Source organism: Protopterus annectens, chromosome 13.part0 (genome assembly GCF_019279795.1).
Source record: "Protopterus annectens isolate FY-2018-M chromosome 13.part0, PAN1.0, whole genome shotgun sequence".
Taxonomy (NCBI): Eukaryota; Metazoa; Chordata; order Ceratodontiformes; family Protopteridae; genus Protopterus; species Protopterus annectens.
Window position 1 is genome coordinate 376,377,843 of NC_056747.1, and position 19,680 is coordinate 376,397,522.

A 19,680-nucleotide genomic window follows, 5' to 3' on the forward strand; every position below is an offset into this window, starting at 1 on the left:
AAATGATCTTGTAAATCTATGCACAAGTGATTTCTGCCTTATGCAGCAGGATGTGCACTTATCGGACCGTAAACCACTTCTTATTGTATTTATTAGTTATTGTCTACTTTTTAAAAGTGACTTTTAATGTCATTTAAGACATTTCCTTTATTTAAGTAGTCTATGAAGTAATCCATTCAAAGTCATGTTCATCATATTGATCACTGCTGCAGTAGCCTAAACAGTGTGGGTTATATCCTGCTAAGGACATAATGGCTGGCTGGCCTGAAAAGCTTCAGGGTACTTTCCATGCATCCAAAGTGTTAGACCACTCGAGATGAGCTCATTAAAAGACCGGTTTGAGTGCCAAGCCCTTCAAAGCTTTCCCTCTGTCAAAGACAGTACTCCTCTGTGAATTTTTGAGAACAGACTGTTTAACTGTGCTGTTGTATTGCTGGACAAATAGACAAAGTTCCCTTTGGGGAGAAAACCTTCCATGTGCGATATTGTTTAGTAAAGTAGTTTTGTAAGCTAGGAATATGTGATGTTCATCATAGTGATCAATGCTGCAGTAGCCTTGGCTATGTGTTCTATCCTAAGGATATAACAACTGTACACCTTCTAAAGCTTTTAGGGCACCTTCCACACACCCAAACTGTCCGGGAGTTGAGCTGAGTAAAAGACCAGTTCAGGCAGCAAGCTCTTCAGAACTCTACTGCCACCAAAGAGTACGCTCCTCTGAGGCTTTTGAGGATCAACAGTCAGATTGTGCCATTCCTTTGTTAGGCATGGGGAATAACTTTCTATTCAATCATTTTTGATTATTCTTTACTGCTTCCTTTTCGAAAAAGTTATTTTAAAGCTAGAAGTTTGTATTTTAACGGACTGTCATGAGACTGTACAGTACTGTACTTTTAAAAGGGAGTGTTCTTTTTTTCTTGTCAGTTTAAAAGTTGTTTAAAGTAACTGAAAAACATTTTTTCCTGTGGGGAAATTGAATTTTACTTTGTGTGGTAGGCAAAGCATTTTAAAGTACTTTATACTTCAATGAAAATGTGACTTTAAAGACTAATTTTTTACCAGCTCTTGCTACTTATTGTTACTGGGAAAGAAGGACCAGTGTTTGGCTTGACCATGGAACAAACAGTGAGTCCCTCTTCCAACCACAAAAAGAAAGTTACTCAACCTTGGCCATTACAGTAGGCTAGCAATTTCCCTCAACCACGGGTGGGTGACTATACTATGGCCATTTGCTGCATCTTTGACCACTCATCTTTTACTGTGTATTCCTCTGATGTAGCACCTACAGCCACCATGGACCAGGGGTTTGCCATGTCCTGTGCGGGTGTTGGGGTTCCCTCAGTGGGCAATACAAGCCCACTTTTACTAGCCCTGGGAGAGAACTGGGAAGGTTTCCATGTCTTGTCAGAATACTGTGGCTATCCCTGTGGAAACTGATGCTGCAATTTATAACACCATTGGTCCCATTTTTTTTTCTGTCAAAAATAACATGCATCTACTTTCCCCAAAATTCCTTATACAGGAGTAGTTTACTGACTCTGGCTCCAGGTATTATTCAGGCTTTTGATCCATCTTATAGGTTCATAGGTGTTTAGTAGGCTGACAACCACAAGGGCCTTTTTAAGCCTAGCCATGCATCCCAAATCTTTGACAAGTTCTGGTACCCTTAATAAGTATAAGCAGAGGCTTGGGAGATGATCTATTTACAGGCTGCCTGAGTCCATTAGAGGGATGGGTGATAAACCAGGGATGAATTTCCTGTTCCCCAGGGAGTTGTCCCACTTAAACTTGAATTGAGTTAGGGAAGAACTCTGCTTCACATGGACGGGGAACCTGTTGCAGATAGAGGGTAGCCTCTAGGATACATACCTACACGTCTCTTCAGCAGATACAATTTTATATCCCAGGCAAGGTTTAAGTCTTCAGAAAGGGTAATCCTGGTGCTGTTTGTTTTTGCCGATATGCAGAAGGTCCATCCCCCCTCCACAGCCTGTAGGAGACTGAATACAGGGGTAGGGCCTTGAGGTGGCTTGAGGCGGTCTGCATTGGACATGTTACTTGAGCCCTGTATTCTTTTAGTCAGGGACCTCTGTGGATGTTCCAGTTATTGGATGTGCTTGGTTAGGTACGTACCAAAAAAGAGCACTGTACTTAGCCAGCTGGCTGTCCATCAGGTGTCATAAGGGTTTGCCTAACTTGAGTTGATCAGCAATGATGTCTGTTACGTTGGATGCCTTGACCAGGTCAAGGTAGGCAGTGTGAACCATTTTGCCCACCTCCATTGCTTTGGTGACCTTCTTAAAGAAGTCCACCAGATTGAGTAGGCATGACTTGTCCCTGACGAAAGCAATTTGGGCTGGGTTCACTGTTTAACTTCTAGAGGTCATCTTAGTTTCTAATGCCAAGTCAGAGTACTCTTAAAGTTCATGAAATTAGTATTTTTTCAGTCTTTGTCATCCAGTAGTGCTCTTCGCAGCACCCGGAATGTGCCCAGTAATGACTACTCCTGCAGCTCCTATTGAGTTGCACGTATTGGTAACATATCTAAGTAAGATTGTAAATTCTTTTTTATAAGACCCATTGCTCCTACTTCTATTGGAACTGTCTGGGTATCTTTCTTCCACATTGCTCTCATTTCTACCTGCAGATCCAGATATTTCATGACTGTCTCTCTGTACTCAAGAAACTAGACACTGGGTGTGGCAATTTCAATGATAGATGCTACTCTTGTTGTCTTTTCTTGGATCACAATGTCAGCTTTTCTAGCATCTCTCTTTTGAACTGTTGGTAATGCACGATGCCATGTTATGTAGACTTCATTTTCTTGTGGCTCATGTTTCCAGTGTTCTTCGGCCACTTAAATAGCATAATATTTACATAATCTACAGTGCAGCAGTCTCGTCACATTATTATGCCTTTCTGTATACAGTCTTTCTGCCATTAGTATGTCGCAACGAGGTGTACAACTGTTTCCAGTTTGCTTTTACAAAATCTACATTTGTCTGTTTCTACCACATGTTCAGTGGACTTTCTAAAGCAACATGTATGCAGCCCACTATTTTGGGCTGCCAATATTAACCTTTCATGTCTTGATTTGAATTTGCCTCTCCTTAACCATTCCTGTGCTCGTTCCTGATCAACATGAGGTTCTTTCAGAAGTTTTCTTAACTTGCAACTCTATGCTTTCCCACTTTTTTTTTTGCCTTCTCATCTGATCCTTCACCTTATATTCTTTCTTTTTGTTTTTTGGCACAATCAGTTGCTGCCTGATTTTTATCTACTTCTGGTTTGATTTCCATTCCTGCTTGATGCTGATACGCTTCTGCTAGGTTAAGCAGACAAGCCATCTTCGATTTTATTCTCCTCGTATTTCATACTTTCACTACGTTTGAGTCTTGTGAGGTCAGCAGATGTGTGGAGTCCCACAGTTGCAGATCTATGCATATAATCAATTTCAAGAAGGCCCATCCCTCCTTTGGATTATGAAACTTGTTTTCCTATCTAATCTATCCAACATGTTTTGGGGCCAGTCAATCATTCTAAAACTGTAAGTTAGGACAGGAAGAGCAAATTGGATTAAAACTTGGATTTTGTTCCTAGATGTCGGTACTGTTTTCAGGATTAATTTAGGTCTTCTAAAGTATCCCTTACTATGTTTTATTTGCATTTGTTCATGTTTTATTAATCCTTCATTAATTCCCAAGTATTTATGCGTCCCTTCTTAAGTTCATTTGTATCACATTCTTGTCCCAAACTGACGTTTTCCTGGTGTTGCAGTTTACTAGCTTTAAAGGTTACTTTTGCACATTTATCAAGACCAAATGACACATCATCTGAAGTTTTAACAGCTTGCAGTTGTGCTTTCAGTTCCTCTTCTGAGCTATACAGTTTAAAGTCATCAACAAAGAGTAAGTGAGAAGTCTTTGCACTTTTTCTAGGAGCCAGATTATAGCAATGGCGTAAGCTGTTGAGTAAACAACTTAATGGATTAAGAGCCAGGCAGAATAGCAATGGTGACAGTCGCCCTGGAATTTCCCCCTTTGAATTTTTATCCCTGGGATAATAATTTGTCCTTTTATCATGGCTTAATTGCAAAGTGGTCTGCCACTGTTTCATGGTCACTAATATAGTTGATAATTGTTGGGTGTACTTGTACATTTTTAAGCACTCTTTTATCCATGAATGAGGGATACTGTTAGATGCTTTTTTATAGTCAATCCATGCCATACTTGGATTCTTCCCCTTCTTGCAGTTCTCCACTATGACTTTAACAACAAATGATCCTTTCTTCCATATGATTTTCTTTTATTGCCCTTTTTTTTTTTTTTTTTTTCCTACTGCCATCATTTTTTGTTCGAAATTACTATAAGCGGTCGGCATCAATTCCAGGGTGTAGTTTGTGTTGTCGGAAGACAAGTTATTGGTCTGTAATGTTTAGGGTAGCTTACAGGTTCAGTCTTAAGTAGGAGCATTGTTTTTCCTGTTAGCCAGGTTGGTGTCTGTTCTGGATGCACATATAAGTAGGTCTTACTCATGGTTAAGTCTTCATGCAATTATGTTAATACTTTTAATCAGAAGTTAAGTATTGCATCTTGGCCTTGGATTTTCCAATTAGAGACTTTTCGTAACTTTGTTTCAGTCTCTCTAGCTGTTACTTCATCCCATTTCATATCCTGTATCTTTTAAACTTCTTATTCTTTTACTTCTATCAACTTGTCATCTTTATGTTCCACAGGATCTTTATAGATACTTCTCCAAAATGTATCTATTTCTCCTTTTTTTGGTGGTCTTTCATTTCCTTTTACCTTTATTTCCCAATTCTCTGTAAAACCTTTGTGTCATCAATAAATTGCTTATTTTGTACTTTTCCTTTATATTTATCGTCGCATCTTCTAATTTTTTCCACCTGTGCTGAAATGTTTAGTTTATTTGTGATAGTGTATGATAGATCTTGATCTGTTCTAATATTGCTCATTGCTTTTATCACATCTTAGTATTTTTGTTGATCTATTCTCTCTTCTATAGTCTTCCAACAGTGACACTCCTTGTCTTAATTGCTTTATAATTTTCTCTATTCGATATTTTCATGATGGTATTTGATTTCTCCCCTTCCTTTCTGTCACTACCCTGTGTTCTTGTGGTAGAACTCTATCAGTTATTAGTTTGGCTGCAATGTGGTATATAGCCTGTTTACTTTTGTTATTTCTCCTGGATCTTTATGAACAGTCCTAATTACCGTGTTCATTTGTTTTATCTGACTTTGGGTTTTATTAACCTTCTGCAGTCTATTTCTTCCATTCATCTTGATTTATCTGTCCATGTCTATTAAATCAAGCAATTCTTCTTTTGGCTCATTTTCTTCCAAACTTGAGGACACATCCCTTGTTTTCCAATTCCTGCGGGCATTCTATAAGAAGGTTCTCTAGCATCTTCCTGTTGTACATTCTGTTAAATTTCATCCTGTGACATCCGTTGCTCTGTCATTTGGGAACTCACTGGGCCTGTCACTCCTCAACATTGACTGCATCAGAGTTGCCACAGTTTCCTGTTCCTTCCTTTGCTGTCTAGCTTCAAGTGAGCATTCATACTGGTTTCCTGTGGAAGGCTCCAAATTATCTTCATGTGGCACCTGACCAGTTGCATCCTCTTCCACTGGTTTCCCCATAATTTGGATATTGATTGCTCTATCCTGTTGTGGTGCTTTCTGAATTATATTTTCTACACTAAATCCTTCACTTTGCATGCACTCCATAACTTCAGTTTCTGTTTCTTTAACGTCTCCATTACTAATCTCCTTTTTCTCTTTGTTGTCTTATTTTTTGTATTGTAAAGTTTTCCATGTCCAGATTCTTTTGCATTTCTCTTCAAATATCTTTGGTGCTGCCTTTTTTGTATTGGTTAGTTTTGCTTTCTCCTTTGCATAAATGACACCATATTAAATCTCTTTCCCATGTCCATATTTCTTCAGATGCCTGATCTTCCTGTTTCTCACTGTCCGTGTGTCATTATTAATGGGTTCCAAGATAATTCTTTCCATGGCTTTGCATGGGAGACTTGAGACTTGTGGGTCTGTAGATGGCCCGCCTTTCTACATAGGGATGACTTTCCATTTGAGGCATGAAGCTTGTTTGGCGGCTACAGTTAACTAGCTATTCTAGAAGACCTGATGGGTCATATTTTGTGCTATTTAGAAGGCATTGTGTGATGTCTGGGCCCATGGTGAAGTGTTTGCCTCAAGAGAGAGCATTAAGGACCTGTTCCCTAGTGAAAGTAGGGGGAGTTATATTTGATGGTATTTCCTGAGGGAAGGTTGAGGGTGGGAGGGGTAAAGTTGGAGCTGGATTTGTTGGCCAAGTAGGTAGGTTTCTGTACACCCCCCCCCCAGTCTTTTGGGTTTCTAATACCATAACAGGAATGGGCCCCATTACTAAGTGAAAGTATGGTTAAAGTTCATGACATTAGTATTTTGTCTTTGTTAGCCAGAAGTGCTCTTCGCAGCACCCACAATATGCGCAGCAATGACTACTCCTGCCATTCATGCAGAGTTACATGCATCGGCAACATATGCAAGTATGACTGTAAATTATTTCAAGACCCATTATTCCTACTAATATGGAAATTTCTAGGTATCCTTACACTGCCCTCGTTTCTGCCTGCAAATCCTGGTATTTTAGGACTGTACATAAGAGATTGTAGTCACTGGGTGTAGCAGTTTCAGTGGTCAATGCTACCTTTGTCTTTTCATGGACTATGTCTGGTTTTCTCACATCTGTTTTTATGAACGGTTTGAAATGGGTGATGTGATACAAACATCATTTTCTGTAATGCTTTGTGGCTAATGTTTCCAATGTTTTTCAACTACTTCAGTATTATAATGTTTGCACAATCTTTCCACATTATAATGCCTGTCCGTTTACAGTCCTGCCATTGGTATATCCCAGCCAGTGACGAGATGTGCAACTGTTGCCAATTCTGTTTTACAATCCCTGCATTTGTCTGTTTTATTCACATGTTCAATGGACTTTGTAGACCAACGTGTATGTAGCCCGCTATGTTGGGCTGCCAATATTAACCTTTCATCTTTTGGTTTAAATTCACCTCTCCTTCACCATTCCTACGTTCAATTCTGATCAACGCAAGGTTGTTCCAAGAGTTTTCTATACTTGTAAATGGATTTTTACATTTCCCACATTTCTTGCCTTCTCACTTGATCCTTTTTTGGTACATTCAGATGCTGCCTGATTTTTTTTTTTTTTTTTTTTATCTACTTCTGGTTTTATTTCCATTCTCGCTTGATACAGATATGCTTCTGCTAAACTAAGCATAGAAGTTATCTTAGACTTATTCTCCTCGTGTTTTAAAACTTACACTACTTTGGGTCTTATGAGGTTAGTAGATATGTATGCAGTCCCACAACTGCAGATCTGTGTGTAATCAATTTCAAGGAGGCCCATACTTCAGAATGCGGAATATATAGTCTTGGTATACACTTAGTTTTATAAATCCTTGGATAAGCATAAAGCATCCTTCTTATTTTCCTTTCCAACTGATCACTCAGTCGCTCCAAAACTGTAAATTAGGACAGGAAGAGCAAATTGGTCTACAGCTTGGACTTTGTTCCTAGTTGTCAACACTGTAATGTTAGTCTTTTAAAAATGTTTCTTACTAAGTTTTATTTGCATTTGTTCACGTTTTATTTGTTGATCCTTCATCAATTCCCAAGTATTTATACACACCCTCTTGCTCAATTTATATATCACATTTCTGTCCCAAAATTGTGTTCTTGGTACTGCAGCTTTCCTGATTTAAAGGTTGGTTTTGCACATTTTAAGTTTTGACTACTTGCAGTTACGCTTCCATTTTCTCATCTGATGAACTATCCAATTTGAATCAACACTGTTTTGGGAGCCATATTGTAGCCATGACCTAATCTGTTAAGCAGACAGCTTAATGGGTTAAGTGCAAGACAAAAGAGCAGTGGTGACAGTCACTCTGGAATATTCCCCTTTGAATTTTTATCCCTGGAATAATGATTTGACCTTAGTCATGGCTTAACTGCAAAGCAGTTTGCCACTGTTTCATGGTCGTAGTAGATGTTTCTTGTGCTTTTTTAAGCACTCTCTTATCCATGATTATGGGATACTGTCTGTTTTTTTTTTTTGTAGTCTGTTCATGCCTTACTTTATTCCCATTTTTATAGTTCTCCTTTATGACTTTAACAAGAACTGATGCTTTTATTCCTTAAGACTTTTGCTCTATTGCCGCAATTGAGTTTTCTTCTAAGCTCTCAGCATCAATTCCAGTGTATAGTTTACATGTTGTCAGAAGGCAAGTTATTGGCCCGTAGTTTTTAGGATAGCTTGCTAGTTCTCTCTTCAGTAGGAGTATTGTTTTTCCTGTTAACCAGGCTGGTGTGTGTTCGGTGTATGCATGTAAACAGTTATTGCTCATGGCTAAATCTTCATGTAAAGATGTTAATAGTTTTAGCCAGATGTTTGGTATTGCATCTGGGCCTGGGTTTCTTTCCATTTGGAAACATTTCTTAACTTTGTTTCAGTCTCTCTGGCCGTTATTTCATCGTTTCATATCCTGTACATTTGAACTTTGTGTTCTTTGTTTTACTACTTCTACTTCTAACCATTTAGGGTCTTCATAGATCTTTCTCCAAAATGTATCTTTTTGTTGTGTGTTAGTTCCTTTTGCGTTTTTTACCAATTCTGTATAAAACTTTTTGGGTCATCAATAAATTGCTTATTTTGTACTTTTCCTTTATATTTATCTGCATTTCTTCTAGTGTTTCTGCCTGTTTATATTTTATTATGGTACTTGCGTATTATCGCAACCAGATTTTCACAGTTGCAAAATTTGCATACTGGAATGAAAACGAGTGCAACAAACCTAAGTACGGTGGTGTTTTACATCATTACTAATAAATAATAACCTTAGATTACATTCAGGAAGGAAAAACATTTATACAAATCTTCTTCCTGTTTGGCGTGCATTGCACATGCACGCTTCAAATCTCGCATACTGTTAAAAGTTGTTGTGCACCTTTTCTTTTAAGAAAAAGAGACCACACGAAGTAATGCTGGTTTAACTGCATGAATTATATTCATATGCAGTGAAAAACATTTACTGAACCTTTCTGGCCATATTTCCACACATGTTTAATTTAAACAGAACTAGTGACACTTTTACAAACACTTGTTGCCGATAATAAGAAAGTGATTCAAATTTTTTCGAGTCCTGACTGCCGTGTCTCACTTTGCTGGTATCCATCATTTATGTGGGTGAGTTCGAAGGGGTAAAGCTTTCTGGACAAGTAAGGAAATGAATTAAGTGCTTGTGTACTCTGAGATTGTAAGCGTTATTTGTTTTTGTGACTTATATTAATATACTAGGACTTTCAGGCGTGTCCAGTCTTGGTATAGTTTATTTCAGATTAGGGACAAATGCCTGTCAGACTGCCAGCTAAAATCATTCTGATGAATGAAATTAAACTTGACTACTGGCCATGAACATTCAGACGGCATACTACAGGTTAATTTACCTTGTCTGCACTTGTAATAAGTAAGGCAGGATCTGTCATGCACTGCAGCCGTGTGGAGTTCACCGACAAAGTGAGACACGGCAGGCAGGACTTGATAAAATTGGCAGTTCCTCTCCCAGCCTCATCCCATGTGTGTCACACTATTACTTGTTTACACTCTAGTTTCCAACTTAATAAACCTGTTTTGTCATTAACATTATGAATTTCGCAATGGCAAAAATCTGGTTGTGATAATACGCAAGTGCCTTTATTATTTGTGATAGTGCATGCTAGATCCTGATCTGTGCTTGTACTGCACATTGCTTTTATCACATCTTTGAGTATTTTTGATCTGTCCCTCTTCTGTACTCTAACAGTGACACTTCTTGTTGTAATTGCTTAATAGTTTTTTCTATTTGATACTTGCACAGTGTCATTTTTTCTCCCCATTCCTTTCCCTTACTACCCTGTTATTTTGTTGTAAGACTTTGTTATTAAATTAGCTGCACAGTAATCTATCCTGTTTACTTCTGTTATCTCATGAATCTCTGAACAGTCCTGATTGTTTATTTTTTATCAGACTTATAACTTTTTGGATTTATTGACTTTCTCTCGTGTATTTCTTTCACTAATCTTAATATGTCTATCCATCTCCATTGTCAAGCAATTCGTCTTTTAGATCATTTTCTTCTAAACGTAGGGCATATTCTTTGTTCTCCATTTCTGTGAGCGTTCTACAGAAAGTTCCAGAGAATCTTTCAGTGCCACATTTTCTTCAGTTTCATCCTGTCATTGCACTTTCATATGAGAACTCACTAGCTTATCACTCCACGACATTGACTGTCAGTTGCCACAGTTTCCCGTTCCTTCCCATGCTGTGCAGCTTCACCTGAACTTTTGTATTGCTTTGCTATGAAAGACTCCATAGTTTCTTCATACGTAAACTGATCAGATGTTTCCTGTTCCACTGTTTTCTCTTTAATTTGGGTATCCAGTGTTTTATCATGCTGTGATGTTATCAGAGTTGGTTTCTACACAAAATCCTTCACTTCACATGTAATCCATAACTTCAGATGTTCATGTTTCACTGTTAGTCATCACACTTGGTTATCTGCCTGCAGGTAGCCGTCAGTCGGTCCGAATACCCGAGTCTTGGGATTTCTGCGTCTGATGCTGTCGCCTCTTCCATGACGTCAGGTCGTCGGGTGTAAAGCATGCAGCTGATGCCATTACATCTGTCTTTCTTGCCATGTAGGAGCCCAAAGCAGAAGCAGTTTGCAAGTGCCGGTTGGCCGCTACCCAAAATTCTCATTTTTAGAGTTTCAAACCTGAAGTCTTCTAAAGCTAAGTATCCCATTGGGGATTCTTTTTTTTTTTTCTTGCTCTAACCAATGTCAGAAAAAGTTAACAGTTGTCTTGCCTGTGGAAAGCAAGTACCTCACAGATTTTCATTCTTACTGCATCACCTGTTTAGGCCCAGACCACGACGTCCATCGCTGTCGGTTTTGTGCCTTGTTTAATGCCTGAACCATTCATCGGGCTAACTTTATTGCTAAATTCTTTTACTCTTGTTCTCCGTATTCCGAAATGGCTTCAGTAAGCCATCAGACTGCCGATCTTCCGAAAAAATGTAAAGATAAAGACGGACTACATAGGTCCAAAACTGCCGATGATACTTCCATTAAGCTAGTCGCCAGTCCGGTGGTACTCTGTGCCTTCGCAGCCACTGATGCCCACTTTCACAGATTCGCAGGCCTCTGCTGAGACATATTCGGAGTCCGTTATGCCATGAGATGCTTCTTAGATTATGGAATCTGCTGATGTCTCTACCTTGGATGGGTCTGGAGCTGTGTGCAGGCACCAGCTTCTGAGGGTGTATTCCAACCTAATGATCGTATTAAACAGACAACTTCGTTTTTAGTTAAAACTACAAAGTTTCTCAGGCCCAGAGTTCACACTATGCCTAGAAAACAGACCAAAGCGCATGCTCAAGCTCCCATGCCACAAAAACAAATCCTTAGAATGGCTGAAGGCCTTATTACCCTAATTAGGGGAAGCCAGCCTTCCCTTAGTAAAAGACAAAGAATTGAGTTTCCTTCTGATTCTACAGACCAGGAGTCCGATGACTCTGACCTTTCTGATTATCAGGACATACCTTATCAATCTATGAGGATTCAGAGACAGAGGAATCCATTCCCTCTGCCTCCCCTCCAGAGGATTTTTCTTTTGGTGAAACCTTGCATACTTTGAGAGCATTTTTGCTGGGAATGCCAGGACTATCCTCAGTCCAAAAAGAGAGCCTGAGAATTTTTAGAGTTGCCTCAGCACAGGCCTCTAGCTATACCCCCTGTCCTGGATATTGTAGATAGTCTTCATGGAATCCAGTCTCTCCTGACACTTTACCACCGGCCCCCTAGAAAACCTGACTGGTACTACAGAGTACCTGCTTCTCACAAATTTCTCTTTAAGAATCCTACTGTGGATCCAGAGACCATTTCCCAGTGACCTAAAGGCATTAAGGCTATGACAGCCAAAAATCCTACCCCTTCAGACAGGGATTCAAGAGCTTTAGACAGCTGGGGTAAGAAGTTATATACCACTGCAACTCTTGCCATCAGAGCTTTGAATTGCCAGTTTCACATGTTGAAGTACCAGCAACATATTATGGAACTAATTAAACAAAAAATGGTGTTACTTCCAGATTATGCAGAAAATAAAGATGTACAAGAGTGAATGCATTCTGCAAACCAAGTTAGTAAACATACTTTGCAGTGTTTTTTGATGCCTTAGAAGCATTTTACAGGGCTGCATTCACTGCGTCTGTACTGAGAAGGCATGCTTTGCTGAAGGAAGAAATCTTGCCAAATCATGTCAAAGCAAAATTGCTAGATGCTCCTTTAAATCAGGACCGTTTGTTTGGCACCAGAGCAGAAGTTCTTAAAAAGATGGAGGAAAAAGTTAAATCTATGCAAACTGTCAAAGATTTCTTACAGGTGCAGCCACCGAGATTCAGTAGGCATTGGCCTTCTAAAAACTGGTCCTTTCCAGTCCCTCCCAGGCCTTCAGTCGAAACCCAGGGGAAACAGACCACCAAGAATACAGTCTCAGGGTATCCGGGTATGCAGAGATCTAAACAGTTGATTTCTCCCACCTTCAAAACAGGGAGTGGTAAGCCACCCCTTATGGAAAAAGTTCACAATGACTTTTCAGTTCTCTTTCCCAGCCATGCCCATATACTTGTGCCCCTAGGAGGAAAACTTGCCCTTCATGCAAAAAAACTGGATGTCCATTACTCCGGACCGATGGGTTCTAAACATTGTATCCCAGGGATACAGATTCTACTTCCGCTTGACGTTGGCAGTGAATGGGTTGCCAAACCTTCCTCCAAACCAGTGCGCAAAGGCTCAAAACCTATAGCTGCTATAACTTTCTGTAGCTAATTCCCGCACGATATCTCGCACTCTGTAAATAGATTTTGACTTTAACTGTGTGAATTTGTTGAAAATTTATCTGCATATTTTTCCACTATGGGCAATATTGCTCACACTTTGCATTATTTGATATGTATTTGTAGTTGTACCTTATATTTTTATTGGACTGCTGTCTTTACTGTAATTTGTTTCATGGAGCTTTTCTCCCCGGGCCTCCACTGAAAACTGGCTCTCTGGGCCCAGTGGACTTCCCCCAGTAATCATACTGGAAATAAAACAAGTAAAACCAAGTACTTTCCCTTCTCAATGTCAGGGCTATTCAACCTGTTCCAGTAGAACAAAGGGGGGGGGGGGAACAAGTTTTCTACTCCAGACTGTTCTTGGTGCCCAGGAAAGAGGGCTCTTGGAACCCTATCTTGGATCTGTAAATTCTCAGCACCTTTCTGGTGGTCCCAAAATTCAAAATGCTTACATTGCAGCAGCTTCTCCCAATGCAAGCCAAGGATTCCTGGTTAGTCACCCTAGACTTAAGCTTATCTGCACATCCCCATAAGGGAGTCTTGCAGGAAATGTCTACATTTCAGGGCAGGCTCTATGCACTATCGGTTCTCTGCCTTCCCTTTGGCTTATCTACTGTGCCTAGAATATTCACAAAGTGCCTGGCTCCAGCAGTTGCATACTGCAGGCAGAGAAATATTCAAATTTACTCTTACTTGGACGATTGCCTGATTCATGTGGACAGTCAGGAATTGCTACATCAGCACCTGGCATTTGTAAAACGACTCCTAACTTCACTGGGGTACATCATCAACGAAAAGAAATCACAACTGGTGCCCAGTCAAAAAACTGTATTCCTGGGAGCAAGCTTGAGCACAACTTCCCAAATGACGTTCTTCACTCCAGAAAAGCAGGTCTATTTGACAAACTACTTCAAACTAATGGCCACCAAAACACAGCTTTCTGCAAGAAAAGTACTGCAAGCCCTAGGGTTAATGGCCTCATGCATTTTGCTAATTCCATATTCAAGACTGAATGAGGAAACTTCAGTGGTACTTAGTCTCTGGTGTCAACATTCTCAGGACCTGGAAACAGTGATTCCTATCATACCTTGTCTAAGGGCAGAGCTCCTTTGGTGGGCAGAAGCATGCAACCACAACGAGGGACTGCCTTTCACTCAACCCCTCGCCGCCTAAACGCTGACAACAGATGCATCAGACTATGATGGAGGGCTCACATGGCAGGCAAATGCATTCAAGGCAAGTGGAACCCAGGACAAATTCTCCTGCATATCAATCAAAAAGAGATGCTAGCTGTACAGAACACTCTGACAGCTTTCAAATACCTAATCCTTCCAGGACCGCTCCTGGTAAAGATGGACAACACCACAGTTATGTGGTATGTAAACAAGCAGGGGGGGGGGACTCATTCTTACCCACTCTGCTGGTTAGCCATCCTTGTGGAACACAGCCTTGCGCAACCAAGTGCACCTACAAGCTCAATTCCTGCCAAGCAAACAATTCACTGGCAGATGACTTGAGCAGAAGTCTATTGGACCCACACGAGTGGAAATTGGAGTCCAGCTCATTCAAACTTCTAATCCAGAGGTGGGGGACACCGGAGGTGGACCGCTTTGCCTCCCCTGAGAACCACCAATTGAGCAAATTTTGCACCAGAAACCCTCACAGCAGGGCCTGGAAGGTGGATGCTCTATCCTTCACATGGGAAAACCTCTCATTTTATGCCTTTCTCCCTCTTGCCCCACCTCTCAAAAGTACTACTCAAGATCAAGCAGAACAGGCCAAGGGCAATTCTTTTTGCTCCAGACAGGCCACGCCAGCATTAGTACCCATTCCTGCACAGTCTGACAGCAGTGCCACCCTGGCACCTACATCTCACACCTTCCCTGCTGTCTCAGCAGGAGGGACAGATTTTGCATCCACAGTTGCAAACCCTAAACCTTGCAGCCTGGCTTATCCCCTGAATACACCACCAGCAGCCCTCGGCAAACAGGTGCTGGATGTCATCCTTAAGGCCAGAAGGCCTAGTACTAGGAAATCTTACGCTGAAAAGTGGAAAAGATATTGTTGGAATCAGTCTCGAGGAAAGGTCACAGATGTGCCCTCCTTACTTCAAATCCTTGATTACCTAGCAGAGCTGCTCCACAGAGGCCTATCCTTCTCCATCAAGATTCATGCCTCTGCCATCTCTGCTCATCATAGTTAGCTACCTCTCTTCTCACCCTTTCAAACAGTTTCTAAGAGGGGCTAACAATTTAAGGCTCCCTAGGAGAGCTCCCACCCCTGCCTGAGACCTTAACTTTGTACTGGAAAAGCTCACGCTTCCCCCTTTTGAGCCTGCTGCTTCAGCAGAGTTAAAATTCCTCTCTTCTAAAATGGTCTTGCATCTAGCCATTACTTCAGCAAGAAGAGTGTCTGAGTTACAGGCACTAATGGCTGTGGAACCATTCATTATTTTCCATGCTGACAGGGTTTCCCTCAGGACTAAACCCATCCTTTATACCTAAGGTGTGGTATCCAATGTGGCTCTAAACCAATCCATTCATTTGCCAACCTTCCCCTTTATTGTAAGGATTAGGGAAGAAAGGATCCTGCACTCTTTGGACGTACACAGACCGCTCAGGTTCTACCTTGACAGGACTAAACCTTCAGACAATCAAAACTACTTACACTAATACTATAAATACTAATTCAATTAGCAGCTCAATTAAGCAAAAAAATCAGTCATACACATTTAAAAAGACATTGCTTAAAACCACCTTCGTGGTTAGAACTGTTGGCATGTATAAATGTCAATCTTGCAACTATTGTCAATATATTATAGAATCTAATGGATTTAAGGTGCATGGCCAGCAGTACTCTTGAAAATGTAGAGTGAATTGTAATTCTAAGATGGTCTATTTAGCCCAGTGCCATGATTGTTCGGCTTTCTATATTGGAAAAATGGAGAGGCGACTCCGTGGCCGGCTATATGAGCATATTTATGCTATTAGAAAAAATAAACTTAAACGCTTTAGCTAAGCATTATCTCATCTCACCCTGATCATAGTTTTAAATTTTTGGTGATTGAACAGATTTGTCAGGATGTTACGGGTGGTCCAGCACCCTTGAAGTTGGAAGAATTGGAGCTAGTTTGGCAACTTTAGGTTCTGATACTTGTGCTGATTTAATGTTCACTAACTTTAAATCTAACCTCTGAAACAGGTTATGTTTAGAATTAGTATTTATAGTATCAGTGTAAGAAGTTTTGATTGAAGAAGTTTGTGCACTGTACCAAACGAAAAGCGCTTAACAACATTAAAATAATTTTATTTACTCCCGTTTGGGTGCTGCGTTGCTTGCTCCAGTTCCTTTTTTAATGTTTTGAGCTATCTGTTACTACTGTCTGTTTTGACTGTCCTTTGGCTGGTGTATCTCATGATTGTCACATAGGGCAAAAGTGAGCTTGCTGTTCTCATGCTAGATTGTGCCTTCAATGTTTGCAAGGGAGCTGCAATTTGCTCAAGCATTCAGAAAAAAATCTGACATTTTCCAGCAGTCTTCACAGGTAAATAAACATGTATTGTTACTCTGACATAATTGTGTAGTTTTTTGTTTGGAGGTAGTGGCACCACACCTTATGAAAGTTGGGCAAGGCAGCCCATAGTAGAAATGTTTGATTACTGTAGTTTATTCAGTTTTGCTAAGCAAATGTGTATACCTTGAATACATTTCTCCATTCCTTTAGTAGTTTGCCAGCACAGATTGACTGAGAGCTGTTAATGAGATGCTTTCTGTAGTCTAGGATTTGATTCACTCTGCCTTTTGCCTACTGTGCGACTCTGAGCATGTGACTTTATCAGCACTATGGGGTGGTAGGGAAATTGAGCTAAGCTCCTCAGTGGTCTCCCAGACGATGTCTCATTATTACATGTGGACCTTTAAATATGCAGTTAATGTTTTGTTTGCTTTTGCTGCCACTTTAAGCATTATGATACTTTTTTTGTCTTTTCTAGTTGCAATCCAGTGTTTGGAAACTGCATTTAGTGTTTCTGCAGAGGATCATGATCTTGCTGTGCCTCAGTCCCTCCCTGAAATCTTTGCATCAGCAATAGAAAAGGTAAGGGCCTGCCTAGTCTCTTGGTCTTTATGCTTGTGAATGGATGAACTTGGGAATTTGGGTGGGTAGGGTGGCAACCTTTTTAACATCTGTACAGAATTATCCTATAAAAGATGATGCAGATCTCTCTTCCGGAGTAGCTTAGAATTGCAGTAAGCTGTGAACAGGAAAGCATAACATTTTAACTAGGTAATGTTTAACTTTGTGTTTTTTGTTGCATTCAGTCCAACATTGCAAACATTCTAGTCAAATGTAGAGTAGTGTAGTTGTAGTTTAGCAGTTCTCTTCTGTGGAATGTTAGTAAGAAAACTGCTGCAGTACAATTACTTTCATAGGTTCATAGGTAGGTACTAGGCTATCGACCCAGGGGCCTACATAATCCTAGCCAGCAAGGTACCATAGCTTACGCCACCCAAGAAAGTTATTTTCCTGTGCCACTGTCCAGCAGAGAGACATAAGTGATCCCCGGGGTGTATTTCCTATCTCCCATACACTCATCAAGATTTTTCTAGAGTTCTAATGAAGAACTTTGCTTGACATAGATGGGTAGCTTGTTCCAGAGTATAGGAAGTCTCTGGGACAGGAATATATCCCTCCAGCGTGTCCTGTTTATTGTGGTGACAAGGTTTAAGCCCCTAGAGCATGTAGCTCGGAGGGATTGGGGTTTCTTTAGGTGTAGCATGTCCAACAGCTCTGGGATTGACATAGCTTTATATGTTAGGCAGAGATCACCTCGGAGTAGGCGATATGCTATGCAGTAAAGCTGGAGTTTTTTGAGGCGGTCAGTGTCGGGCATTTGTTTGAGGCCAGTAATCCTCTTTGTGAGGTACTTCTGTGGCCTTTCCAGCTGCTGCAGATGTCTTGTGAGGTACATTCCAAAAGGGGTGTTGTCACTCATTAGACCCATTATAGAGTACAAGTAGAGGAGAACAATGACCTCTTCTTCTTTTTTTTTTTTTTTTTTTTTTCTGGACGACAACCCTTTTATGATGAGGTGTGCCACATAGAAGGACTTCCTGACTACTGTGGCGATGTGACTATCAAAGGAGAGACTACTGTCCACCTGGGTCCCAAGGTCTCTTGTCACGCATTCAGTGTTAAGTAGATTGCTGCCTATGTGGTAGTTCACAGGTACAGAGATTTTACCAAAGGGGATGACCCTGCACTTTTTGGCATTGAACTTGGGGCCATGGCTCTGACACCAGGCATCTGTCTCCTAGAGGCCCTTCTCTAGGATGTCCACATCATTTGGGGACTTGACTATGGCTCCTAGTTTGCAGTCATCTGCGAACTTCATCAGCCAGAGGCCTTCTGTGTTAGCCTGTACTTCAGAGAAGTAGATACCAAACAGGAGATTCCCAGGACGGAACCTTGTGGCACTCCACTTGTTACTGCCTTGAGGTCATATTTGGAATCAGCAACTTTTACAGTGTGGGTTCTGTCAGTGAGCCAGTTGGCAACCCATCTTGTGATGCAGGGATTTATACCTAATTTAGTGAGTTTAGCTATAATTCCAGAATGGGGGATGGTGTCGAAAGCCTTGGAGAGGTTAAGATAGGCTGTGTGAACCATCTTACCCCCATCCCATGGCTTTGGTGACTGCCTCAAAGAAGTCGATCAGGTCGATCACCTGTGAACTAGTCAGACTGGATGGATTTCTCCTGGAAAGGGACTTCTCTCCTGATGGCCTCCATTTAATACAGTAGAGAGCATCCTTTGCCTTAAGTTCTATTTTGTCACATAAAGGATATGGTGATAGATTAGTCAGTCCATTACATGAAACGTGAGTGAGAAATACCTAGTTTAGGAAATATCTTTACCTGATGGCTAGAACAAAGATGTACTTGTATATAGTATATAATATTAATATATTATAATACATACATCTATATATATATATATATATGTATTTGTGTGTGTGTGTATATATATATATATATATATATATATATATATATATATATATGTGTATTTATGTATCTATATATATCTATATATATCTATATATATCTATATATCTATATCTATATATTAGTGTGTGTGAGTGTATGTGTGTGTGTGTGTGTGTGTGTGTGTGTGTGTGTGTGTGTGTGTGTGTATATATATATATATATATATATATATATATATATATATATATATATATATATATATATATATATATATCTATCTATCTCTAACAAAACTTAAACTGAACTGCCCAAACAGGTAAAACAAGCAAAGCGAGCAGGAAACCAATGAAGAGCTGGAAGTTTAAGTAAAAAGTTTTATCGCTTTCGGTGGGGTCAGTGCCTCACCTTCTTCAGACAATGATTAAACTAATTAACAAGCATTTTATACAAAAGTTTATCCAATTAGATTCGTCCCTAAATCTAAGCTTAAAGAAACATATCGGACTAAATTTCATAAATTCACAAAAGCATATATATGTACAGCGCACCATTAACAGAATACTGCTCTTAAATAAAACAAAAGTTGTAAACATGAGAGTTTTTTACCAACGTATAGTGAAAAACTTAAAACGAATAAAACCATCTACTAAATAGTGCATAACCTATCCAAAATAAGTACCAAATGTAAATAAAATAGTAACATTAAAAAACA

General features: G+C 40.1%; 1 protein-coding gene across 2 annotated transcripts in view; it reads left to right on the forward strand.

Moving 5' to 3' along the window:
- SGTA (small glutamine rich tetratricopeptide repeat co-chaperone alpha) overlaps positions 1 to 19,680 on the forward strand; it is a 571,490-nt gene that overhangs the window by 49,339 nt on the left and 502,471 nt on the right. For both annotated transcript variants that reach the window (XM_044053988.1, XM_044053987.1), the window contains exon 3: positions 16,973 to 17,076. In XM_044053988.1, the coding sequence (XP_043909923.1) occupies positions 16,973 to 17,076 (104 nt within the window). The remainder of the gene's footprint in view (positions 1 to 16,972; positions 17,077 to 19,680) is intronic.